This window comes from Helicoverpa armigera, chromosome 7 (assembly GCF_030705265.1).
Source record: "Helicoverpa armigera isolate CAAS_96S chromosome 7, ASM3070526v1, whole genome shotgun sequence".
NCBI classification, from domain to species: domain Eukaryota; kingdom Metazoa; phylum Arthropoda; class Insecta; order Lepidoptera; family Noctuidae; genus Helicoverpa; species Helicoverpa armigera.
The window spans coordinates 10,475,192-10,502,543 of record NC_087126.1 but is presented as its reverse complement, the minus strand read 5'-3'; the positions used below and the strand labels follow the sequence as shown (position 1 = coordinate 10,502,543).

At 34.7% G+C, this 27,352-nt stretch overlaps 3 protein-coding genes across 4 annotated transcripts in view; 2 read left to right on the top strand and 1 right to left on the bottom strand.

Moving 5' to 3' along the window:
* The window catches only part of LOC110371884 (uncharacterized protein DDB_G0284459), a 97,258-nt gene extending 72,418 nt beyond the window's left edge, over positions 1–24,840 (bottom strand). Inside the window, exon 1 of one of the 2 annotated variants that reach the window (XM_021328314.3) lies at positions 24,363–24,840. In XM_021328314.3, the coding sequence (XP_021183989.3) occupies positions 24,363–24,485 (123 nt within the window). In that variant the 5' untranslated portion in view covers positions 24,486–24,840. Of the gene's footprint in view, positions 1–14,167; positions 14,296–24,362 lie in introns of those variants that run through there. The other variant, XM_021328324.3, reaches the window with a different exon arrangement.
* A 1,212-nt stretch (positions 24,841–26,052) lies between these two features.
* On the top strand, positions 26,053–26,983 carry LOC110372355 (SRR1-like protein). The gene is made up of 2 exons (XM_021328987.3): positions 26,053–26,211; positions 26,294–26,983. Exons 1-2 carry the CDS (start codon positions 26,069–26,071, stop codon positions 26,976–26,978), a joined length of 828 nt encoding a protein of 275 aa, XP_021184662.3. The 5' UTR covers positions 26,053–26,068; the 3' UTR covers positions 26,979–26,983.
* Positions 26,984–26,994: 11 nt separating this feature from the next.
* On the top strand, positions 26,995–27,324 carry LOC135116579 (protein FMC1 homolog). Its single transcript, XM_064035639.1, has one exon. It carries the CDS (start codon positions 26,995–26,997, stop codon positions 27,322–27,324), a length of 330 nt encoding a protein of 109 aa, XP_063891709.1.
* Positions 27,325–27,352: the final 28 nt, after the last annotated feature.

Genomic DNA, 27,352 nt, shown 5'->3' with positions numbered 1-27,352 from the left:
GGCACTCTTATAAGAGGCCTATTATAGAAAACAAACAACATAATATTCAACGATAGACACAAGTTTCATAACATCTGGTGACGGCGTGACCTCAAAAAAACCGCAATCTTATTAGAAATATATGCTAACGCTGAATACCGACGAAGTGTTACAGTAATCATGATAATACCGCAAAAACATGTTTCATGTTATGAACTGTAGTGATGGAATCGACTTCCCAATCGAATTGAATAATCGGATGTTAGGAATCGCTTCACTGGTTTAACGATTACCATTGGCTGTGAAACTGCAATCTACTTTGGTCTTAATTATTAATTTGCATCGCAGAAGCATGTAAGAATGTTGGTATTGCGATTTGGATTCTAGTTTTGGAATAATGTTTGCAAATGCTAGAATGTTTTACATGAAAATATTTGTAAATGCTTCTTTAATTAAAGTTCTGATCATGGCAAATATTTCCTTGACAAATGCACCTGCAGTTACCCAGATCAACTCGTGACAACCACATTAATGTATTCGTGACGCGTTTTCATTGATACAGCAAGTTGTAAGCTTGTAATCGATCATAACAACCGATTAAATTACTCGATATATACTCGATTCGCAACACTACTTGCAACGGTACTACGACATTGCACTGTGTAACAGAGATGACAATATAAACTTATCCTTGAAAGAAAGAGAGAAACAACCGGTTTAGGAAGTATATAAAACAACTTTTACACATACTTTCACACGATGAATGAGATTTACAGACTGTACAATGTAATTAAAACTTACGAGTCCGTTATAATACGTGAAATGGATACTCATGCCAAAATAATTATAATTAATGATTAAAACGATACAGTTTTGCTTGAAGGTAAGCACGCATCGCCCGATGAATTATGACTGGTAATGAGAAAATTATAACACGATAAATAAAACCTATTTACAGTTATGTAGGATTGGAATTGTTGCAAACGTGCATTTCCTTATTGCTAGCAATGAGGAATGAGATTAACATGCATAAGTAGTAGGCTGTTTGATATCAAATGTATTTATTTACGACATAGAAACCAAGTAACAAATTATGGATGTATTTATGGAAACGAATCGTTATTATATTAATGGTACATGAACAGCAACTACGCTGATTAAAAACGTGGGAATACCACAAGGATGTATATTCGGTCCTTTCTTCGACAGAGTAGGTACCATTGGATGGATGATCAAGGCATGACCCTTGTAACTCGTAAACTTTACAAGAGTCGCGTGTAAGGAAGATATAAAACTTAAGTACTATGAGAAACTTAGTATAAGTCCTAAATCCCAAGCAATAACTTCACAGCACTAACCAGAATCGGAAAAACATTGACTCCAATTTTCTCTGTATCTGTTTCCACATTTATGTTCAAAGTTTTCCACTCCAAAGGTGAGTATCAAACCTTTTTGTTTATTTAGCCTACTTGTGGTGAGTTTCTTCTAAACATTGTAGTAATGTCCTATTGTTCTGACGCGTTGAAACTATCACCTGCCGTGACAAATGAACGTTGGTAGTTAATCACTTGTTCTTTGATATCTTCACGGTTAGTAAGTTTAGGGATAAGTAGAACGCCTTGTTTTAGTGTTGATTTGTTACTATCTGTTAACCCTCATACATATACCAACAGGAGGTTCGCTTACTATCGATGTTTTGAACGTAGGATTTAATTTGAAGTAAACTTTCCTTGATAACTCGTATTGTAACTCTTATCTATTTCCGAGTCACTATGTTGCAGCCGATCTCCCTGATTCCGATGACAGTATTTTATAAAGTCCATAAGAAAAAAATGGAGAATAAATACTTAAATTATGAAACAGGTGTTCGATTGTTTACGACGATTCTGAACGACTCAAGAAAGTTTTATTTCCTTTATAATTGACGATAAAAAGACGTAATGTTATTGCGCAACCAATCGTTGTACAAAATATGTCAAAAGGCGTATGCGATGACAAAGTTATATTTGACGATGAAAATGAAGACAATAAATTAAATGATCCGTAATGTGAAGTACATAAGGGTGATATCAATGGATTACTTGATATGCAAATTGAACTTGGTATGTTTGCAAAAATCATATGAATTTGTCGGATTTGCATTGGATGTTGCTTACTTTTACTGATTACGAAAGGATATTGATATAACGGGCTGCAAATGTTGGCTTGTTAACACTGAGCACTCTCTCTTTCTTTGACGTGCAAATTATTCATGTTTGGGTTCATTTAATGAATCATCGATGTAAATAATCGTTTTCGTTTTAAGTAGGAGTGGATAGATGAACTAACGTAAGACTCAAATTATAGAGAATATTTCGAAATCTGAAATCAAGAAACTGTTGGAAATAATCAACTGCGTGCCAAAGGAACATTCATAATAGTTCCCTCTTATTTTAAAAATAGTAGATAATTTAATTGCTTCCATGGATACATGAAGGCTTATCATCGTTTTCAAGTGATGGGAAGATCGTTTGACTATATATTTCTTGTGAGCCACGCCTATAACTAGGATGTCCCATATATATAACATCAGCCAATGCAAGATGAATGGCTATTGAAGTTATGCCGAATGAAAGTGAAAATCGCCCTACCTAAAAACATAAACAAACAATTCTCAGTAATGAAACCATCATTGGTGCAAGTGTCAGTGAAATTCTGCAACTCTCACTGCCATTGTTTTAAATTTAACGCCACAAGGGGTGACCGATCCGTTCTGTTTCGCCCATCTTGTTATATGCGTCCAATGGCGCGAAATTGAAGATTCGCCATTTTGAAATCTGTTTTTTTGGATTAGAAAATTTGTATTTGTTTGAAAACTAGGATGTAGTGTATACTAAGCACTAAAGGAATTGAATTATGTAAGTATGAATTTGTTCTGTTGCTTGGTGATTTCAAAGATGTATGTTAGGGTAGGTGCTCTGCAACTATGGAGTCAAAAAATGATTGCAGAATTAATTGAATTGCATCGGAAAATGGAAATGGTGCGAATAATTAATAACCACAAGAAGCCAGAGTTCTTTCAAAATTACACAAACATCAGTAAAATATTTAACTACAAATATTTCTGGAAATATAACGTAATAAAATGTCGTGTTTCCATCCGGCCACACTTCAAGGCGAATAAAATTTAAATTTAGTAGGTATTTAGTTCTTACGAAACACATCGAGTTTTAGAAAGATAGTTGTTTTCAACTGAACCTGTCCTTAGCTAATTAAATGTATTTGCTTATTTACATAGTTAAAGTCGGTTAAGCAACTGGCAATCCGGTCAACAACCGGATTGAACCGACTGACCTCCTGCACGAAAGTAACAATTATTCAAGTATGTATTTGTAGAAGTTTTCTTAAAAGTTTTGAGCACAATATCAAAATATTGTATGAGCTTGCTTTGGTCATAATAGGTTCCTAGGTGAATTATTTATATCCTGTATTGATCTTCTATGCTTCAGCCTATTTGCAATAGTAACCAGTATTACTCAACACTGCAATGGCATCAAACTTAGAGCTAATACCTTAGGCTAAGTCACCACAGTTTAAGTAACTATTAAGTTATCAGTGCTATAGAGCCCTACATTGATAAGAAAGCTATTTTAACCTGTCACAGATTGAGACAATCTATCTTATTTAACCATAGCGTGACATTTAACTTAAGCGACATAACTAACATCCAAATCTTCTATTCGGTAACTTCGCATAATTCTCTCATAAGAAAGCCAGGGAAGACGTAATCTAACATAAATCTCCATAATATGACGGGGTCGGACAATAGCTCAATATTGCTTTGTCACGTGTGCTAAAAGAGAAAACCTCTATTATTTTATAAGTTTGTCATAACTGAACGTGATATTATTTGGCGTTTGGTTGTGGGTTAATGTATAAGCGAAGCGATATTGCTTAGTTAATCTCTGATACACAAGCATTTGCTCCTCCCAATTAGGTACTGAATAAATTGTTTGATGTTTCTTGTTTATCACCAAAGGTTTTCGAATAAATAATAGGTAGGTACTGTAACTAGAGTGCTACGCGCACTCTACGGGAGCGGAATCTTGATTTCTACTTGATTGAAATTCTCATGAATTTTTAAACTCATATTTAGCATGCTGGCAAAATTTACAATTTTATATCAAAACCTAATATCTATATATATCCGATTAGCATAAAGAAATCGATCTTTCTTTTGAAGTCTGAACAACCTTTGTAAATTCGTTCTGTAAGAATATTCGTGTATTTTCCTTTTACCTGTAACCACACGTCATGTCCTAAAGATTATTTTAATTAAAAAAATCCTAGATTTACCTTTAGATTTCAGTGTCTTGTAGTGTCTTGTACCACAAACCACAATTGCGTAACCAAACTCCTTTCTCATAACCTCTCAACCGAAGTACCTGCCACTTACAACCTTGCCTTTACATTCCACCACCACAATCACAACTGTACTCCTACGCACATAAGGTTGAAATTAACGTACTAAATGAGATTTCAACTGCATAACTATGTTTGTAATTTTGACAGATGACAAGTGATGCATCTTTTAGTTTTTTAATACGCAGTGACAGAAACTTTCACGGCATAATAATGATTAAAAAGTTAAATTAATGATAACTTATTTTGTGTGTAATTATGGTATTTGCTTTGTAGTAGTGTGGGAGTTTTTCTTGGAGTTAATAACTTGATACTAGATATTCATACTTTCTTTGTCAATAATGGTTTGTTCCTTGCTATATGTATTTATGTATCAGCCGGAATGTACGAATACCTATAGCCTGTAAAAGAATATTTAATATTTTGACCTTTTACTTAATTCGTTATCAAGGTTTTTAAAACTTTCCCTAGCCCTATGTTATATATTTTTTTAAGTCAACAAAGCGAGAATTCCCAATTCTAAAGTCTCTTTTGTAAAAGAATAAGGCTAACATGAAAATACTTTGACTAACGGCATCGGCATTTAAAAAGTGCAACACAATCATCGAGTGACGCATGCGCACCAACAAGCGCCATCTGTTGGCGCCGTTTGACGTCATTGTTCTATGTTCAAATGATTGTAGACGTTATGTCTTGTGTATAGGGTTGGTTTTGGAATGATTTCAGTTTATTGTCTTGTAATTAAGTAACTTAAGTTCATTTGTGATTAGGTCAACGGTAGGCGTAGGCAGAAGTTTAAGTATGTTTAATATGTTAAGAACTTCTATGTGTAAATGACGCTTTAATAGATAATATAATCAATGCAAAAACAGCCAAGGTGGTTTTGACAGGGAAAAAGATGACCTATCTTCTAATTAAATTGTATGTGGAGATGTCCCCCATAATGTACCTACCACTAAGCAATAAGCATAGTATACCAAAAACCAAGAAATCTACAGTGCCTTCACAAATCCTTTACGAATAGACACTGAAACAGATGATAATATAAAAAATGAAATATTGAACGGTATAATTGAAATCTGAAACTTCTCGAATTCTTTCTTGTCACGACAAATGTGTCACAGACCATACATCACACTTATTTTATTCTCACACGTCGCTTAGCAACAGGGTTACCAACCCTGTTGGGTTATCAAGACATATCGATATGAATTATTTCATTTTCCTAAGATCTACGCACTCCTGTTATTAGAGTCTCGATTCTCACCTATAATTTGAGAATATAATTTCACAAGTAGGAGAATAACTATCGGACTATCTTTATTATAGTTATTAGATGTTCAGAAACAAGCATGCGCGTGCGATTTTAATGCAACATAAGTATGTTTAAAGACAAAAATACGTATTCATAGATGTTTTGACGCAATAATTTCTACTATTATCTTAGCAATCCAATAGAAAATAATGCTGCTTAAAAGCTATTTTTATTCATCTTCGCATGAACTATCTAGAATAGTTATTGCAAAACGAGTCATTGCAGATACTTAATTACCAATCCAAAATTTGTATTTTTTTTGCTTTTCTGTTTTGCCGGTTGTTAATTTCTGACGCTACGCACTTACATATACACCTTGTCGTAAATCTATCTACTAGGTTGGTAAGACCCCGTAGAAATTTAAATCTATTCTAATATCATAGCTATTTTAGAACCTATTTGATACCCTGATAATGAATGAAAGTGCTAACTAAAATCTTGGTCAGTCAACCCTACTTTTAAAACTCCCTCTTTATCCAAAAGGGAACTTAGCTCCTAATAATATCCCCTTCACTTATACCTACTAAGTACTTATTGTGCCCGTTTCAGATGAAGCTAATTTTAGTAGCTTTGAACAAGAACTAAATACCTTTCCCTTTGAACAGGGAGGACTAAATACTTCGGCTGGAAGTACGTTTGTAGTTGTTTTAGACAAGCGTGAGTGATTTGTGCTCGACTGTATCTTAAGTGCATGGTTGTGTATGCTTTTGGATATGTAGTTTGTTGGTATGGACAATTAGGTGTAGTAGTCGTTTGAATTTTATAAAATTAAATTAAAAGCATGATCATGATAGCCAATACCTAACTTGTAATACGTAATGTGTCTATATCTAACGAAACACATTGAAGAAAGTTGACTATATTTTTAATTTGATAAGTTTTCCCCAAAAAGTAAAGCCGAATAAAAAGGTAGGTGTTGTTTTTTTTTATAAAGAACAATAAACGAACTTCATAAACATTCTATACATTTGTTTTACTAAAAATCAATAAGATACAATCAGTGCGCCTTCTTTATGACTCGCTGCAACGCTACACTGCGAGGTAGTTGCTATATATTGTCACCTTTCAAGTACTACAACTTTACTCTGCAAACATTATTATTGGAATCACTGCAAGCCATAAAAAACCAAAGACAACCCTCAAACTTAAAAGCACGTCTTATAACTGGTCACTCGGATCAGCTGCATAGTTGCTTGGTCCTTAGAAAAATATCTACAATTGTTCCGAGTCTGCCTGATTTCCATGTACCTACATATATGTACCTAAGTATGTAATGAATGTATGTAAAAACATCCGTGACTATTTTCCCCTTACATCAGTTCTACAAACATTTTCTCAAAAAACACTAGTGCAGGTGAATCTAGCCAATAACCTCTCTACCCACCATCCACCAAACCTTGGAAACCACCTTCAAAACTGCAATTAACGCTAAAAGAAGATTAATTTCCTCTCATCTTCCTTCAAGCACCTGTCAGATTAATTAGGTAACTGTTGGATATGTACTCTTATGTAAGTAGGTGGCGTAGGATTAACGTTTGGTAATGATAAAGCCGGGTTTTGTTCTTTGATAAATAGAGGTGCAATTAAGACACCAACACAATGTTGGCGCCAGGAATTGTTCGCTTATTATTCATACGAGGCACTCTTAAGACCTAACATATCTACGTATTATGTATTCATCGCATAACAATTAACATAAGTACTCAACGTAACATAGTCAACGTATCCTATCATTTAAGTTAAAGACGAATTTAATGACGTTTAGGCGCGCCTTATGTAATTCCTTCTATCTTAAGAGTGCTGAGGTCTCGACGGAAAATACATTTAACTTATTTACGACGCCGAGAATGGAATTCAAGACTAAAACTTTCATTTTCAGCGTCTTCTGTCCTGAGATCCGTCTACTCTAAGCTATGCATGCCTCAGTTAGCATCATCATCATCAGCCTTTTTTATCGTCCTACTGCTGATCACAGCTCTCTCACACCGATAACCTTTTAAAAGCCTACGCATTAAGTTCTAATTAAAATTCTTCATGTTACATGAACCTATGGATCACCGAATTAGTATTCCAGCAACGGCCTAGGTTCAAGACCTAACTTAAAGTACCAGTTAAGTTATACAAGGGAAACCTGGATTAAATGCCATTACCATAAAGCAAGACTTCCTATAAAACTCGCTAAGCAGGATATACTGTCACTATCTTGAATCGTAACTATCGACTTTACTACAAAAAATCCCGATCACGTAGGTTCACTTTCGATTTTGTAGACTTGAAGAAATTAAATGGTTTCCGTGTGAAATAAAATAGTACGACGCATATTTAATATTAGAAATATAAGTAAATTTTTTTGAATTTGAATTAAGATCCTTGACTATTTTTGGTGTGCCAAAAATATATCCATAATTATCCAAACTTTTTCTTTTTGATACATTTAGTTAGATGACAAAGAATTAAACTTAGTCGAGGACAGGTAAACAACAAAATACATGGTTATTGACATTATGTACCTTATCATGAATATCATCCCATAACACTTACCAAACCCCTTTACTCTAAAATCCAATACTAAATGAAAAAATCCTCAGAGCTACCTAACAAACTTACCGTATCGAGAGCCACTGTTTGGGAGACGCGCCGCGCACCCATCACCAGTGTTCACGGGTGATGCAACGGGGCCGTCGCGCTCTGATTCAATCGTCAATGGCACGTGACCATAGCATACCATTGGCCACTACCATGGTGTCAAAACTCGATTTGAAAATAAGGATAAAATATGTATTCAGAATGCTTACATATTTGATGGGAATTTTGGTTATGTATTTTTATTTTAAATTTATTGATTGCTTCATCGGTTACATTTCCATCACATTTAAGTTTGAAAAAAGCTAAGTTTCTATTATTTATTTTGCTATTCTATATCCCTTTTCTCCTACAGAGAAGAAATAGACGTAGTAGAAAGATAACATCAAGACCCTTGGTCAAATCGAGATTTGCAATTTTAAGTATTCACTGACGTTAGCGCGTGTTTGAGAATTTGAGAAACTAGGTATAATTCTCTAGGAAAATGTGTAAATGAATTGTTATTTTATTATTCCCTTTTTTAAATCGCCATAACCCACAGTATTGCCTAACACGAATCCGATAATATACTTTCATTTTAACTAGAACTTGATTATCATAATATCATCGATGACTGAGATTATGACTCAATTTCGTCAATAAATTACCATAGAGACCAAATTTCTACGTTCTGATTTTTATCGAGTTCAATAGGCAAATGTTAATAGAATAATTCTATTAAAAATGGTGTTACATATCTACTAATTTGTTAACTGGGTATGGTCTCTAAATCCAGAAATAATTTTAAAATAAAATAGCTACCCTGCTGCTGTACCCTGATTCAATTACTTTAGGCGATCGGGTAAAAAGAAGCCTATTTCCTTTCTGGGGCTCTAGACTATATGACAACTACATTTAAATGGTAGCTTTTGCATAAAGGGGGAAAGATTTACTTTCGCGTTTCCAAAATTAGTAAGGATCGCAATGAATTTCAGATATTTACTTAAAGTATCCCTTGAGCGAGTATCAAGTGAGTTTGAGTATAATAGTAGAAGCCTAGACAGAGTTACTCAATATTAATTTATGCTGCTGTAATTGTTATGAACACGTTTCATATAGCCATTGATCATTTATTGATTACGGGAACAACATATTATAAATTTTCGTTGCCCTTAAATTAGAGATTGAAATTATTTAATCAAGACAATCAGAGAATATTAATGAAGAGTGATGATGAAAAAAAGAAACGTAGAAAACATTATCAATGATTGGAGGCTATTATAGATTGACATCTATTTACTTTGACAGAAAAAAAAATATATTCGCCAACATGCGTATGGCTTATTACCCAACACCATATCCTAAAATAATCCTTGTGGTAGATATTAATAGCTAATAAAAAATAACAATTAAAAGATTAACAATTCATTACTTATTAACAATTATTGATATCACCTTGACCTTGAAAACGATCGCATAAAAATATTTTAATTATAATTTCCATAAAATTGAAATAAACCGTAAAATTGGCATTACGTGATTTACGTAAACGAAACGTCAACTGCGTCTTAGAGTTATATAACCTACGTTAATAAACAAAGAGTTAGCTATGTAATCATTAACCGAGACTATATTAACTGAAACTTTATGAACCACGTAATGCTCCATCCTCCATCCACCGAGCCTTTTTCCCAACTATGTTGGGGTCGGCTTCCAGTCTAACCGGATGTAGCTGAGTACCAGTGCTTTACAAGAAGCGACTGCCCTATTTGACCCCCTCACCTCAGTTACCCGGGCAACCCAATACCCCTTGGTTAGACTGGTGTCAGACTTACTGGCTTCTGACTACCCGTAACGACTGCCAAGGATGTTCAATGACAGCCTTATACATAGCAGTAATTCTATAAAGCGAAAAAAAAAACAAAATAACATCAGCAGAATTTTTGTTCCGATGTTTGCAAACTCCAGAGGGGAGAAACCCAACAGGACCAAAGCCTGTCGGGGATTGCTCGAAAGCGTTACCGCGGCCCTAATAAGCAAAGGGCTTAAGAAGGAACATGGAGGGTTTTATGTCAGTAAGAGTCTGACACGCTGCACCAACAGCGAAAGGGGTCATCTGATGATTTCACGATAAAAGGAGCTACAGTTTAGAAGTTGAACTTTGAACTTTCGATAGTGAAAACGACCTAAATTAGGTATATAAAACCTGTTCATTAGCCAATTAACATAAATCCATACTTACATAATGATATTCATAGGAGAATCCTACTTTTTCAGCATACTCTAATCCAATTTATTATAATCCAATCTATCCTACTAATATGAAATCCTATCTAGACTATTTTTAGTCTCAACTTTCGTCATTATCATTGGCTTATCCACTATTTCACTACTAAATCTTTTCACTCTCAGCAAAAACACGAAAATATCAATTAACAAACCTGCTTCAAGGTTGATTAGTAATTTCAGTTTTTTTTTGTATCTTAAATCTGTCAGTAATTTGTGTCCTAGATTACAAGAATCTACAATGCCTTTGTATAAATAGACTTTAGTTGCACCTAATTTTAAAGCATGAAATTGATAATTTAACATTGTAGCCTGCATTCAGAGGCTAAGATAAACCTATTTTTTGTTTTCTAGGTACTTATTTATGAACATAAGACATTAAGTAAGCAATAAGCGTATATTCAAGAACAGATTGCCATAACATTGCTTAAGGATGCTCAAATCGTCCTGAGATCCTTAGTTGGCACCTGATGCAATGTAGGGGGTCATCGACCTTCGATGTAAGTGCGCATTTGATGTGCACTTAAAGGACCATAGTACCTACGTACTAACATACTACAATAATATAATTGCTACTACAAACAAAGTTACAAAAAAACTTAGTGATGACGATATTTTAGTTGGCGGTTACAGTTAATGTAAGACAAAAAATGTCAGTTTTTTTTAATAAAATTTTTGTTTTTTTTTACGGTTTACTTATTTTCTTCATTTAGGTATTTGGTATTTGATTATAACGAAGACTAAGATTGAGTACCTATTGCCTCAGACAGCCGGCAATTAGGATCATTATTGATCGTTAACCTATGCTTCGGTACTTGCGAATATGCTATTTCAAAATAGAATGTCTAATCTATTGAATTATGATAGTTTACACCTTCCCCACCTTCTAAAGTTATTGTGTCCACATTGGTACCTAAATATTCATTATTTACATTTACCCTATTCGATTGACTTAACTATAATTCTATCACGAAGATAGTCTGTATAAATAACTTATTTTAACTCAAGCCAACTGCGGTTCACAGTTTCAAAATGACATGAACCCAAAGTTCCATATGATGTCTGCGAGAGCACTACAATAACAAAATAATGTTGAGAACCATAGTAGCCTTCAATGATTCGATTATAGACGCCTCACCGTATGGTAGTCACCGTCACTGTTGACAAGGATGCCACGATGCAAGCAAGATGTTGCAACATGTGTTGCTTTGTTACTATAAGTAGCATCTGGACATAGCACATCAAACTACTGCAACTGTAGAACCCAATCAACATGGAACCTTACAGGGTACCTACTTTATATGTAGACATAATCTACATATAGAAGAGAAAACATTTTTTGTTCGTTGGTTGGTTTGTACCCAAAAAGCTCCGAAAGCCTCAACCGATTTGAAAGATTCTGTCATTGTTGGGAAGTAGACTATCCCTAAGTGATATGGGCTATATTTTATCCGAGCATAAGGAGAAATGCTCACGAGAACACAACACAACAGCTGGTCTTTCGTAATAAACCTAATTTTGAGAACCATAAGCAAGCCTTTAATGATTGGGCACGTATTGGTTGTCAGATTATAGACGCCTCACCGTCATTATTGACAAGGATGCCACGATGCAAGCAAGGTATTGCAACATGTGACGATTGTTACTCTAAGTAGCGCCTAGCACCTCCATTCTTAGCTTTGCATATCAAATTATTCCTACCTGTAGGTACCTAAAATTTTCAACATTGCAGCAGTTACATAGGCTATATTTTTGCCCGGTGCGGGCAATAGCTCCCACGGGACGCGGGTGAAACCGCGGGAAAACGGCTTATTTGGAAATAAAGTTGAAATCTATGTAGCCTGATGCGCTGGCGTCTGTACCTAAATAAATCGCCTTATGTGTATTTAAATGGCACGCGCAATGTAGGCCTACAACAATAGGATGTTTTCAAAATGAAATAATTTTCTGTTATGGACAAAGTATTGGATGCCATCACTATAATGAACCTGTCTAAACGATAACATAGAAATCAATGGTCACGTGTTTTTAGTGGTGTATAAAAACCTTAATTCCAATGCTACATTCTTAGAAGCCTACAACGTAAACAACATACCCGATATATGTACCTAGGTATAGAGTTGTAGGTCAATAAAGCAATAACCATCTAGAGATTCAAATAACAAATAATAGAGGTATAATAATTACAGTTATATCAACACTGGGTATAATAACAAAATATCCAGCATTATCTTTCACACTGCCACCAAGTCCACAACTTTCTTCCAGAAAGAAATTAAATCGATAACATCAACATGCAATCGATGCAATTAGCCTTCTCGATTCTATTTATTTTAGATTTCGTAAAACTGATAGAAGTATAAACCAATGGCTAGCTCCACCCACAGATAAGGATTGTCTGTGATCAAACCTTACCTCTAGTATTTGAATGCAACAGATAAAATCTGTACAGAGATAATTTATTGAGCTGCCGAGGTCGACAACGTTTTAATATTTATTGATCTTTTAGATTTTGTCGCGGTGTGAGGAAACAGCTTTATGCGCTTCTAGAAACTTAAAAAATATTTCCTCAATTGGCTACTTAATGTCAGGGAACTGGAAGTAGTTCCTTTGGGACGAGGGTGGAACCACGAGGAGCAGGGAATCCTTTCTTAATAAATTCTTTCCGTTTCAAGCCTGTTATTTCCAAAGATATAGACAAAAGTATAAGGGTACATAAAATGTTTATACCATTACCATTTCCTAGTAATACGGATGAGGTCCTTCTGGATTCTATTAACCAATCAGGACGAAATTTCAATGGGCTATTTTTTGTAGCAGTTGTAATTTGTACCTTTGTGTGACCAGTGAATGGTAATAGGTTGGACCTATGTGGGCCCCTATTACGAATTTGTAGGTCTTAACAATGATTGTCGAAATTGGCTTTAACATGACAAATCTACCTAGGACCTTTTCATTATATCTAAGTGGGGCCTCGATTTGGGTTGGTGTTTAGAAGGATCCTTTTTTTCTGAACACTTTTTACTTACATCAAGTTTCAAAAGAAAAGTCTAAATAGATGTTGAAGTTTTCCGAGTTGCCTAACACGGTAGAATATTAAAGACGTTCGCGTGAAAAACGTGTGAATGTATTACAGAACCATAATTTAGAATGACTAATAGTCATCTGACAAACAAATCGTGTACACTGATTACTCTGTAATCTGGCAAAACTAAAGTTTGCCTGGCATGTGGTTTTGCAGTCATTAAAGTTGTCAATCTTGTCTCGAAACAAGATTACTAAATCCAGCAAATTATTTAGCAATATAGTTCTCATAGGAGAAACGTATTTATGTGGCAACCTTCATGCTTTGTTTAATATCAATAGATAGTAGAAAAATACGTGACATAAAAACGTAAATATAATATTAAAAAAATGCAATAGCTCTCTGACTATGTTTGACTGAATGAAAATTGCAAAATTAACATTAAAATAAGAAATTGTAATAAATAAAATTCTTGCATTTAAAATAGACAATTTGAAGTGGTTAAATGTGTAATTGTATTCCAAATATTTTTAATAATTACACGGTAGCCGGCAAGGGGCATACGCCACGGGCCGGCGCGAAAAGTGAAAGTAGCTTACCTCGAAGTCAGCTCGGTCTCTCACCACCATTACTTTTTTGAAGAAAATCTGGGGCATTTTATCACCTTCGACCCTAAGGCACAACACAACACTAATGTCAAATCGTCAACCGAAACGATCCGCGAAACGAGTTTTTAGTTCTTATTTTTTTATCTGTGGCAAAAGAATTAGGTTTTGTTTTTGTTTATGATTCAATGTCATGGTCACTGTTCTTTTTTTGAATTTTAAAATTTGGCGCCAACTGAATATTTTATGCACTGGTAATATTTATAAAAAAGATAAATAAATATTTTAATAGAGTCTGATTATTCAATAGGTTTTACAAGTTTATGAAAATTGGAAAAAAGAATGCGATTTGTACGCAAACCTTTCCCTTCTAACACTTTGTAGGCAACTAAACCACGCAACAAGCATAATGTTTATAAGTAAGAAACGTTGACTTGACTACGACTGTCGCAATCGCAATACTAGTTCGATGCCGTACAACTTTACCTGTGAACCTAATAGCTTTAAAAATAAGGTCTAAAATTGTTTGTAGTACTTAGAGTACTTACAAGTGCCAAGTTTGTCTATTTCTAGGTGCAATACACGTTCAATACGTGCAGATTGGATTTACGATAGTACTGGATGCATTGAACAGATGGTAACAAAGTCAGAAAAGCGTGAAAAAAAAAGAAAACTTTATGAAACATGTAGGTTTTATACTTACTTAATTATTTGCATATCATGTGTGGCAACATTAAGGCTCCTTGTCTTGTCAAAATCGACAACCTGAGGGGGTGAGGTACGAGCCCACTTCGGGGCGCCGCTCACGTTTTCGCCGATACGAAAACAGTCGACAACTGATTTTTGACATAACTCGTATCCTTGCCTGTGTTCACTGGATGGAATAAGGTAGTCAGTAGGAAACTAAACTTTTTTAACAAATAATAATCTTGCAATAATTTTCTTTAGATTTTTTAGAAATCGCGAACAAATGATTCACTTTAATATGTTCCCAAACAGACGTCTCATTTATAATTTTGATTAATATTCCTACGAAGGTCAAAATAGAATATGGTATGAGATAAGAGTTTTTATAGATTACAGGTAATTTTGGATTTTGAATAAAAACTACTTAAAGGACAATGGGCAAATCTCTATGGAGCCCGGGCTATCAGCGGCCAGCGATGATTTTGGTACTAACGAATGTAGTGTGGTCATAAGTGTGGTCCTATAATTACTGTTATGAAGTTCTATCCCCGTGATGTACTTTAAAACCGAAGAACTTTGAACTTTTTTGCCACCTATTGTCACACAACCCAGTTAAAAGGTACGCCTTAAACGGGTTCTGATTACTCATAACAACTGTCCAAGGTGAATAAACATAGCTGGGACGGGTTATTCCCGTTCGGTAACACCTTTCGTGAACACTGTTGACCATCGGAAAAGAAGTTTCGTTCGTTCACAGTGTTGACGAACGCTACTTATTATTTCGGAAATTCCGTTCGGTAACACCTTTCGTTCTTATCGTCAACACTGTTGACGATCAGGAAAAAGTTTCGTTCACAGTGTCCATGAATGCTGGTTTTTACCTATATTGGATTTTTTAAATGTTTTAATGTATTATGTTAGATCTTTTAAAACACAATTAACTAGAAAATAAAAAAATAGCCTTATCATGTTCATAATAACTATTTTACACTTTAAAAATCCATGACATGTTTTATTTTTATTTCTATATTTTAAAAATAAAAACCAGCATTCATGGATACTGTGAACGAACGAAACTTTTTTTTCCCGATCGTCAACAGTGTTGACGACGGTGTTAGCGAATGGGAATTACCCGAAATAATAAGTAGCGTTCGTCAACACTGTGAACGAACGAAACTTTTTTCCCGGTCGTCCACCGTGTCGACGAAAGGGTGTTACCGGGAATAACCCGCCGGGACCACATAAGCTTAGCTAGAAGTGCTTTCTGTAACATTGAAGAAATCGCTACTTAGCGACGAGCTACTTTTCATACAAGAACAAAAAAATACTTAAATAGAAACCTATATTAGATTATCAGGATTGATTAGAAATAACAAAACAAATACCTACGAAATAACAGAATTAAGTTAATTTTATATCAAAAACTGCGAAAAAATGGATGTCTCAGCTCATACATTTCTGATGCAAAAATAACCGAATATCTTTTTTCCTAAATGTCCCGCGGGATAGCGCCCATAGTAAAAGTTATTTCTAATTACTACTAGAGCTATCGTTTGGTACCAATTTCATGGCTGGCCGCCGTAAGCCCAGGAACGCCCAAACTCCAAAGGACTTTTCGTTGTAATGATTTTCCCTGCCAAATATTGTTTGCATAGGCATAGAGACCATTTCCACGCCTTGTATAACTGACAGACTGAAAACAGTTGTGTACTGCACAAAACATTCACAATATTGAGAAATAGGCACATCGTTAGCTTCATTACAGAAGTGTGGTTGTAAAACTGCCTCCAAGCAATCTTATAAAAAAGGTCGCGAAAAATACATCGTAATTTTAAGACATGAACCCAGGAAATTAGAGAAAATGCTCTTTAAAATAGTCATATCTTCACAAACCCGTTACTTTCTGAATGGCAACATAGCAACATTTTGCTATACATTTTTGTTAGTTCTTTGTTTCACCGCTTCCAATGAAGCTCTATTTGGCTTTTTGATAAGGTTTATTTTTAATTTCGGGTCCAACTGCTTTTGCGAGTAGTCTTGAACTGAAGAATGATCACCTAGGTAGAAATTCAAATAAGTAGTTTTGTATCATAATAATATATAAATTTTATAAATCGTTTTTTCTATCATCCGAAATGGTTGATATGATATGCTAAACAAAACTTCTATGTTTACTTCATATTTTTACTCATTACGGAATAATTAATTATTTTCGACGTTCTCACGTAAATTATTCTTTTTAGCTATCGTAAATAAATCATTTTTAATTTCCTTATTACTAATAAGTTATTAGTCAGATTCCAAAATAAATTACTACAAACACAAACCTCCTTGCGCGTCAAGCAATGACAGTTTAAATTCGGCTACCATGACAACTACGTTTTGCAATAAACAACCTAACAATCTAATACAAATAAATATTTGGAAAATAAATAAATTTTGTGAATGGAATCACATATTTACCTGAGTTTAACGGTCATTATCTTAATGTTCCTATTTTTTAAGACCGGTGGAAGGCGTCTAAAACTGTAATCTCACATCATACGCTTGAAAACATTTTTTTGTAAGAGTAAAGCATCCACAACACTCATGATCATCTTCCATGGAGCTAATTATATGTAGTACATTAAAATAAATCCACTTTCAGTCATAAAAAAAGAACTTATAGGATGTTATTACAAATATATTTTTTTATATTATTTTTGGGAATACGAAGGATGAACTGTCATCGGATGACAAAGCGACATGACCATTCGTCTTCACGGCGGAAAGCCGTCTGGCAGAAGGTAAAATTCATGAAATGAAAATTGACATTGAATTTTATACGTTTTTTAAATATTTCTCCTTATGTGCTTTCTAAAGCCATATAATATGTGGTATTTTTCTTTAGCTTAGGAAATATTCTATCGTTTAGTGATAAAACATGTGTAGGTTACCATTGAATATTTTGAGAATTAGCTGACGAAAAATTTTTTCGAGAGGCATTTTCAAGCCTTTTTTTTTCTATGTGTGAGACTATTTTTTTAGTAGGTTTTTTTCATATTCTCTGGTCAATATCCTCGACTACTCACTGTTAAATTTTCTGATCTATAGAATGTATCCAGGCCTCATACTACCCGACGAAAAAACTGATGTTTTCGAAGTGCGGAGCCTTAAGCAGTTTATTGTCATTATTAATTAAAATTTTATTTGCTTTAATATTAGGTATCGTCATCATAGATAAAGTCTATAAAGTAAATGAATAAATTAAAGGAAGCTTCTTGCCAAGTTAACTAGTTTTACTACGGATGAGTTTTTTTTTCACTCTAGCGGTTAATTTCCGCAGTATGCTGTAGCTTTTAAACCAGTACTAAGCAGATATAACTAGATTAGTTACTAAGTTTATTGCACGTTTAGTAAACCCTTGAAAGGCCTTCAGAGCAATGAACAAAAATTCTGACACTCCACAATTAGAAATCAAGTAAAAATAGTTTTCTGCAACGTTAAAAGAGAGAAAAAGTGAAAATAATTATGGAAGATGCACTTTTGCGTATAAACAACTAAATCAGGTTTTGGTCTTATTTCGTCAAAAACTCGAAAGCTGTGGTCTTTTATAGATTTCAATCAAGATTCGTTTGGAAATTAAGAACTTAATAAAACTGAAAACCGCTAAATAATTTGAAACAACGTTAAGTTTAGTAACTTTTTGCAAATTACCAACCTGTCAATTTACTTCAACAGATTCTTCACTCAACTTTAGCATTTTACTTCGACATTTTTGTAATCACTGTATTTTATGTCCATACCTACCAGTGTCCTTTATCTACCTGTCCACATGAGTTACGACATCGATATTGTACCTATGTACCATGTACCAGAACATTAGATACCCATAAATGGTAGGTGAACCTTCGATTGTACCAGGCGGTTTAAGGTGCAGTCAGCTTTTATGTTGAAATAAATATCAGTGTTATGTGAATAGGTGCTAAAATGAGAAAACGTCTGAATTTGAGCACTTCAGAGATAATTCACGAGGTGAAAAACTTACCTAAAATAAATGCTAATATTATAAAACTACTTAAAGAATTTCTCTGCCTGAACGTGCTCATCACAAAAATACTTCTTGATCGATTTGAAAAATTGGCTCAATGTTACATAGTCCGTTTATCGATTAAGGATATGGCTACTTTATCTGGGTGCGCGAAGTAGTGTCTTCAGAACGCGGGTGAACCTGATGGCAAAAGCTAGTGTTTATCTACACCAGAAATGATAACATTTATATTTTTTTATTTTATTGGTCCCGGCTGTCATTGAACATCCTTGGCAGTCGATACGGGTACTCAGAAGCCAGTAAGTCTGACACCAGTCTAACCAGTCAAGGGTTGGCCGGGTAACTGAGTTGAGGAGGTCAGATAGGGAGTCGCTCCTTGTAAAGCACTGGTATTCAGCTACATACGGTTAGACTGGAAGCCGACCCCAACATAGTTGGGAAAAAGGCTCGGAGGATGATGATGCTGCTAACACATACTTAGATATTTTAAACAGGTACTAAAAATTATTTCGTAGCCACTAATCCACTAATAAGCCATTAAAACCATATTGCTACTTCTGACATTTACAAAACCTATTTATACTACGCCAAAATGTCACCTAGACTATCCAGTTGCACAAAAGAGCATTATGCACCTAAACGCATCGTAAAATAAACACTGACTATTATAACCTTATGGCAACCAGCTTGACTTGTCTAAGAATATAATACTAATATTATAGTCGTGAAAGTTTGAGTGTCTGTATGTCTGTTACTCTTTCACGCTTAAAATTCTGAACGGATTTCGGTGTAACTTGCGATAAATAAAATTACTGTACTAATTGAATTGTAATTTGGTAAGAAGGTTGGTAAGAAAAGTATAAGATTTAGATTAATATCTAGGTACACTGTATTTACAGGCAACTTTATAACCGGGTGCAGGAAAAAGTTCGCTTAGAATCAAGAATGCGGGTGAAACCACAAGAATACCGAGTATTTATAACCTTATGGCGACTAGTTCGACCTGTCTAGGAATTCATTAATAAGTAAATCTCAATGTGCTCGAACAAGATCAACTTATGGAAAAGAGAGTGGTATTGACTTGATGCAATGCCTTTGTATAGATCTACTATTTACACCTGAATGTCCTTTGATCATAAATTAGTTAAAAATGCTACAAAGAGTTCTGCCACAAAGTTAGGTATCTCCTTAATGGTTTCCCCGATCATCACTTTTCTTTTTAACATAGATAAGTACCTAATAAATTATGCAGGTGTTAGTCTCTATACACCCGATCCTCCTTTTGTTTTGTGGAGCTACACATATGAATAGCATAGGACGAACTTTGCTTGATAAGCTCATTACACTTAACGCTAAAAGAAAAGAAAAATTACAAAGAAATAAATAATCGCGTTTAGATCCTACTTATATAGCTTTTTATTATTCTCTGTCTCTATCTGTCTGCGTGCAATTTCAGATGCCGCGATCGAGGAAACGGGGTGGTTTTGTGGGTCTGCACCTAATGTAAAACTACCACGTAGTAACTATTATATAATCTGTGCTACCACTATCATCATCATATTTTAGGTATCTAGCTTATGTAGTGGATCTAAGAATTAAGTGCAAACTCCTAAAAAGAGACGATGTACCCACCTATCGGAGATATTTTCAACGAAAATTGAAGAGCAGTATGAAGTCTATCTCCTCATTGATAAAGCGTACCAACGTAACAATACAACAAATTGAACACACTTAGCTAACCTAGTATTAAAACTTACGGCACAGTTCCCTAAGATTCGTGAGAAAATACGCAATACTGCGCTTTGCGGCAATAATTGCGAGTAACTATCGACATGTACTGATATCACGGAGTAAGGAAAGATGTTAGGAGATGCCATAATGCAGGTATGTCAGGCGCCTTCTTCTAGGTCTAGTCAAACCAAAACGATCAGTTACGAGTGAACCAAGGAGACGTTCGGGATCTTTGAGATCTACCAACTTTTTTTGGTATAACACAAAATTATCGGGTCCAAAGAAGGTGTAAGGGTGAAAACAGTAACGTTCCTCGTTCCCCGCACACCCGCATTTTGATGCTCTATTTTCTTAGGAGATTTTTCGTCATAGCACCTCCGTAAGTTATTTAGTTCTCCATAACTGATATCTACTTCTTATTCAATACAATCTTCATTGTTTGACTAATTTGGTGTTGGGTGTATACTTGGTTATAATTGTGTGTGGTTATTGGGTGATTAATTGATTGTGTTTTGTTTTTTATCCTTGAGGGACATTTGAGACCAAAGTAGGATACCTATGCATTCCAATTCCCACTGCATAAGCATCTTCTCATACAGAGAAGGAATGAGCGGTAATACTAATAACCACGCTTGCTCACGAGTGGGCGATTTAAAAAAGTCCAATTGGATATGAATTTGGTTCTCCATTATATTTTCCTCTGTATTACCCTACATTTTTTTCTAAGCACACAAAACAAAGGCCTTTTACGAACATTAACAACTTAAGTAGATCCCTTATGATCCTTAATTATTTCCCCAGCGACCTTTTAGGAACATTATCAAAGAAAGTGGATCATTTACATAATAGCATTGTGTTCCATTATCTAAATACAGAAATGACATTAGCACATCTGTCACTAACTTCCCGCCATTTCAAACTATGGCTCAGATCTTTAACCTCATTCGTCGTCTAGGTATGCATCTGAACGCAATCTTATAAGCTAGCTCAAAATGGTGCGTTCCTAACTGGATGCAAGGCTATCTTTAGACGCAGTTTCCTTACTGAGACTAAGACTTGAATCATGATTATTCGTGCTATTTGAAATAATATGCCTTGGTTCTTAGAAAAAAATACAATATTTATTTAGGATTACGATAGGTAGGTATGCAGTTTGGTTGTGGCTGATTAACCTAATTTATAAGTAGATGTTGTTTTAGTTATTTTCTTTTTTTTTGCTCGGTGATTATTTGAATGAAAAGATGCAATTTCTGCTGTAGTAAGTGCCTACGGAAAAGAAAATAGCTATTGTTTGAAACATTTTCCCAATAAATTAGTCTAGAATCAAATATAGAACCAACCAGTAGAACCAACTGACTAATATCGAAGGAATTTATTGAAAAACAAAAGCGAAAATTAACATTGAATTCCTAAACGTCAGTTGACGGATTCGCCGACCGCCATATTACTTGGCAAAGGAGTCTAGCATTCAGCCTTCCTATAACAAAGAGGTGACATGCATTGTCACAATGCTAATGTGCACCAAAAAGAGACAATAATAAAATTGTATTGGAGAAAGTGTTGATATGTTTTGAATATGAAATTGTTTACCAAAAACGCATTTGTACGAACTATTTACGACATGAAACTGACAATAGCAAATGTAAAAGTTTACATTTACTATTGTCAGTTTTTGATAATTTCCTTAAAGCATTTTAATAGAAAAGATCATTGTCTTTTATGAAAACAAATATTGTCACGATTACCTAACAAATATTTATTTGTTCTTCCTGTTTATAAAAATAAAATTGTTAAGATATCTGAAAGTTTACCTACTTAACTGTCTCTAAATTAAATAGGATATTGTTACAGAATTATTTATGTTTTGCTTTCTATAAAAGGGTCAAGATGTCGGACCTCAGTCACGTAACATTTGTATTATTGTGTATGTACGTGCCTTGTATTGAATATTTTAGCTTGTAATGGCCAGTATGAAGGCTACACAAACCATGATTGTCCAAATGAACAGTGAAAGCCAATACTTGGAAGGTCCGTAAAATCGTAGACTTATAAACGATCACGTTATTGCCATTTATCTATTTGGTTTACAACAAAGAAGTTTATTTATTGCTACACTTGCTAGTACAAATGTTTAAAATGTTCGATGTGCATGGCTTGTTGTTCGTTTCGGTTAATTGTGGGTTGTTAAACAACGCCATTACTCATTTTCCAATGTTTATGGAGGCTTTATCTACCCATGAGAAGGTTAATCAACCTACAGATAATGAGGTCTGTTGCCCAATTTGTGTTCGCAGATAGTTTTAGTTTTAATTTTAGAGTACCCATAATAATACTTACTATAAATAGAAAAGTAGCTGTGTCTGTCCGTTGCATTTTCACGAAAAAATTAGTGTACCGATTTCAATGAATCCTGAGAAAGGACATAGGTCACTTTTTATCCGACTTTGAAGAGAAGTTCCCTCGGGACGCCTGTTTAATAGCTGGGAACAGCTACTCCCTAACTTACAAAAACTAAATTTTCTCCAATTCTCCAAGTGTAAAGTTCTTAGATAAATAGAAGGACCCTTATATGAACCTAATAGATTTTTTACCATCTACCTAAGTAATAAAAGGGAAGTTATACCTACCAAACTACTTATTTAATTAAACATCTAATTAGGCATATGGATTCTCAAATATTTCAACATGCTGCAAGGTTTCATATTTTGAATAAAGAAAACCTCGCAATACATTTAAATTAATTGTTTTCTATTACATACCTATTTCTTTTTCCATTGTCTACTTTAGCCATTGAAATCTATTTATTACAATAGATATTATCAACATCTGGGTTTATTGATACCTTTGTCTAAAAATCGTTTGAAACTTTCAAAACATTGCATGCCCAAATTCGACCTTATTGTTTTCGTCTCTACCTCTACGAAAAACTTGTCTTGATAGGGTTCCATTTATATCTACATAAATGTTCTGATAGTATTTTACTACTGGCTTCCACCAGCATGAGACAGAAATAGGTACATAACTAGGTACCTACCTATTTATTTATATTCTTTCATGTGCATTAGTATAAAAAACAGAGGACTTTGATACTAACTTCCCGTGACGTAACTTATCTAGAAAAAATCACACTTCTTGGTCCTGATTACATCTTTAAGGTTACGAAAAGCCTAATTTTAATTCTATGTACCTACTTAGTTATTTTGAGCTTACCATAACAAAGTCATGTACGCCTATTTTCCTCGAAGGGTTAGTCAGATTTGCACCTTTATATAGGTACACTCATATTTAGCCTGTAATGTTGATGTGCCATATACGGTCTCCTTAGAAATTCCTGGCGGTAAAACCCAATAACTACCTATTTGTTGTTTAAGTAACCAAAATCGGTCACTCAGTTTCGAAGACGCAGCTATTTAACAAAACAAACTAGGTACATGGGTAGGTAAATGATCTGCCTAATATTGATATTATAATTAATTCGATACTATGTTTTGATTAGTTTGGTATGCCATTTGATATTGTTTGAATAATAAACCTCATATTGTCATGTCAGTGTTTCTTCCTTAAAAATTATGATAATTTGAATGTGTCTAAAATTGAAAAATTACCGGTAACATCTATCGGTAGTTGACACACGCTGGAACTGGAATCGAACCCGCAACTGCTCAGAATATGAGAGCTCACGCACTAATATTTCTACGACTAAGTAATAAACCTTAAGGCCTTAAAATATTAGATACTTACATTTAAATCATATCCGCTTGTGATCCAAGAGCGCTTTCTCAAATTGTTGCATTTCCTCCTCCATCTCGTCAACAATCCATCACTTTTGTGTTTAGAACGCCGGTTTACTACGTAACGTTCCATTTTAATGTCCACATACAACAGTCAATATATATCACTAACAGTTTCCCACTAAACACCAATAACACGATGTTTGCCGTCCGCGAATGTGTTACAACTAAAACACAGAAAAACAACTTCACACTATCTACCAAAACATTATAATAAACTTATATAAAACTAACGAACCGAACAGAATTTAATTACAGACTCTTTTGAATAAATAACCAAGGAGGCCGTTACGGTTGCGTCTCGTGTAAACATTAGAAAGTAAACGAAAACGCCTAAATTCGTAATTGGAACGCGGAAAATTAAAAATAAAATTTTCGCGCGCTACCGCCGAGCGGGAAGCGTCGTCCTTTGGCTAAACTTGCTCGGTTAATAATATCGTTGGGTGTACAATTGTCGCCTTATTCGTATTACGGTATGTTGGAACGAATACGGGTGCGTGATTCGAATGCTGTGCTCATAGATTTTGATTGTCCCTCCCATACAAAACATACAATAGGTACTCGATATGCGCAGTGGCGGCCCGTCCTCTGTGTCGTTTTGTCAGTAGGTAATTCTTCTAACCCAAATACCTGATCAAGGACGTATGTGTTCTGTGTGGGAACGGTACCATAACAGAATTAAATGCCGAATTTAGGACGCGCCCTCATTCAATAAAATTATAATTCTGGTCTGCTCATTTCTTGGACTCGCAGTGTTTGCTCTACTTTAGGGAAATAATGAGAGTGACCTACCGCATCATGGGTAGCACCTAGTTTACGATATAAAACAGAACTACATCGAAGCATGTTTATTATACATGTATATATAAGGAGATTAATATACATTGTATATTAATCTCCTTGAATATATTAGCAGAATTAGGGGGGTACAGTTCGCAAAATAAAAACTGTCTGAAATAAAAAGGGACTTTATGTTTTTGGACCCTAATTTTGATAATTTTCTATTCTTGTTTCTAATCTGTCCGTTTCATGCTGCGTGCGCTTTGGTATTGTAGGTATAGAGCGAAGATTCGATTTTAAACTTGTTATGTCGAAAAGTTTTGCGCTCCGAGAGAAAAACAAAACGCTTTATCTTTTGAATTGTAGAGTACAACGAGGTAAATCTCGATGAAGATTATGTTCTTCCTACGCTTATGATGCATCGCATCTTGCTCAATCAACAACTAATCGCGAATCTGTTTTGCTAACCCTACTCATACTCACGTCATTATCCAAGCTGATTAGGTGTGTGACGTAAATAGGGGATTATACTAGTATGGACAAGTATTTAAGTAAATTGTAATCCTAATCAGCTATTAACGTATCAATTTCGCTATAATTTCTCATGACTCGTCAAGGATTTTTTTCTGTAATGAGAGTTGAAGGCTCAGGCGGAAAAGAACTAGCTGCATCCAAACTTACAAGGAAAAATATTTATAATAATAAAATAATATATATTTAATGTTTTACAAATTACATAAAAGGGTTAGTGTAATTTACCCTATTCAATATATTTAATTCTAAATAACTTTCGCTGATTTTTTTACCATTACATTGCATGTCCAAAAAGGTCCAATAAATAATTACGGTTGGCACTTGGCAACACGTAATAGCAAAATGTCAAAGCCTGAACTCGACAGTGATGGTTTTCAAAAAGTGAAAAGTAAACGCAATTCTAAAAATAAACCTACAAAAATACCGAATAGAGAGATAAAGTTTGAAAAACAAGACATTTCGATAGATGTTGATAAAGCTATTCAGTAAGTTTAACATTAGTATGTCACACAAAATTGTCTGTCAACAATTTTGAGGTTATGTGTCATTTGTTATTAACTTTTTCAGGAGGATCCACTGCGCTGTAGAGGATTTACAAAATTCTATTTACTTAGAGGACGTTATTAAATCCGTGAGTAGCTTTTTACAAGACAGAAAAGTCGTAGAAATTGTTTGTTTAGGACTTGGACATGTAGCAGAATGTAATATTTCTAGACATCAATTGGCTCTCTTGTTGTGCCTCAAGGAACATTGTAATCCCATAAAAGTGTTAGTACATGACCCTATATTTTATAAAGAGGAGTGCACGCTTCTACACAAGCTAGGGCTTAAAGTAATACCCATAAATAATGAAGGCAGTTATGTAATATCAGATAAAGGACCCACTCTAGTGTATTTTCCTCACTGTCCAAAACAATTGACTAACAACTTTCTATGGAGCAACTGGGGTCCCAACCTTGAGAACTGCATACTCATTTGTAATAGCTTTAGCTCCCTTATAGACAATCAGCCCAGTAGAATTCTCTCAAAAACTGTCCCATACATATACAAAATATATCCACATACTACCGAGGAGTCTTTGAAAAATAGTTTTAAATACACTGACATTTTCAATGATACTTCCATACATCAGTTTTGTAAGGCCAAGCTAGAGAAACTTGACTCAGACTTTTGGACAAAGGGTGACAAACCAACATACGAAAATACTGAAGAATTTATTACGTCTCTCATGGTACAGAAGCTGAACATTTAATTTGTTTGAAGGTATAATGATGGCATCAATTTCTTCAAAGCCAGCATTGGTAACTCTCCGACAGTTGCTGTCAGAGTTGCGTAAACAAGGCTCATCAAAGAAACTGGCTGATAATCAAATGGCCCAGTATGTTTTTAGCCAGTATCGGAAATACCAGACTACGGATCAGCAACTTTGCAAAGCGATTGATGAGATGCATTTTAAGGCAAAAACATACTGTGATTATCTGGTCAACTCAAGACGGTACAAGGAAATTAACACTGAGTTTAAGGGAAAGGGGGAACGTAGCGTTGAGGAGACCGCAAGAATGGTCGGTTTCAAGATGCCGCATGATCCGAAACCCTGAAAAATTATGTAGTAAACAGTTTTTATAG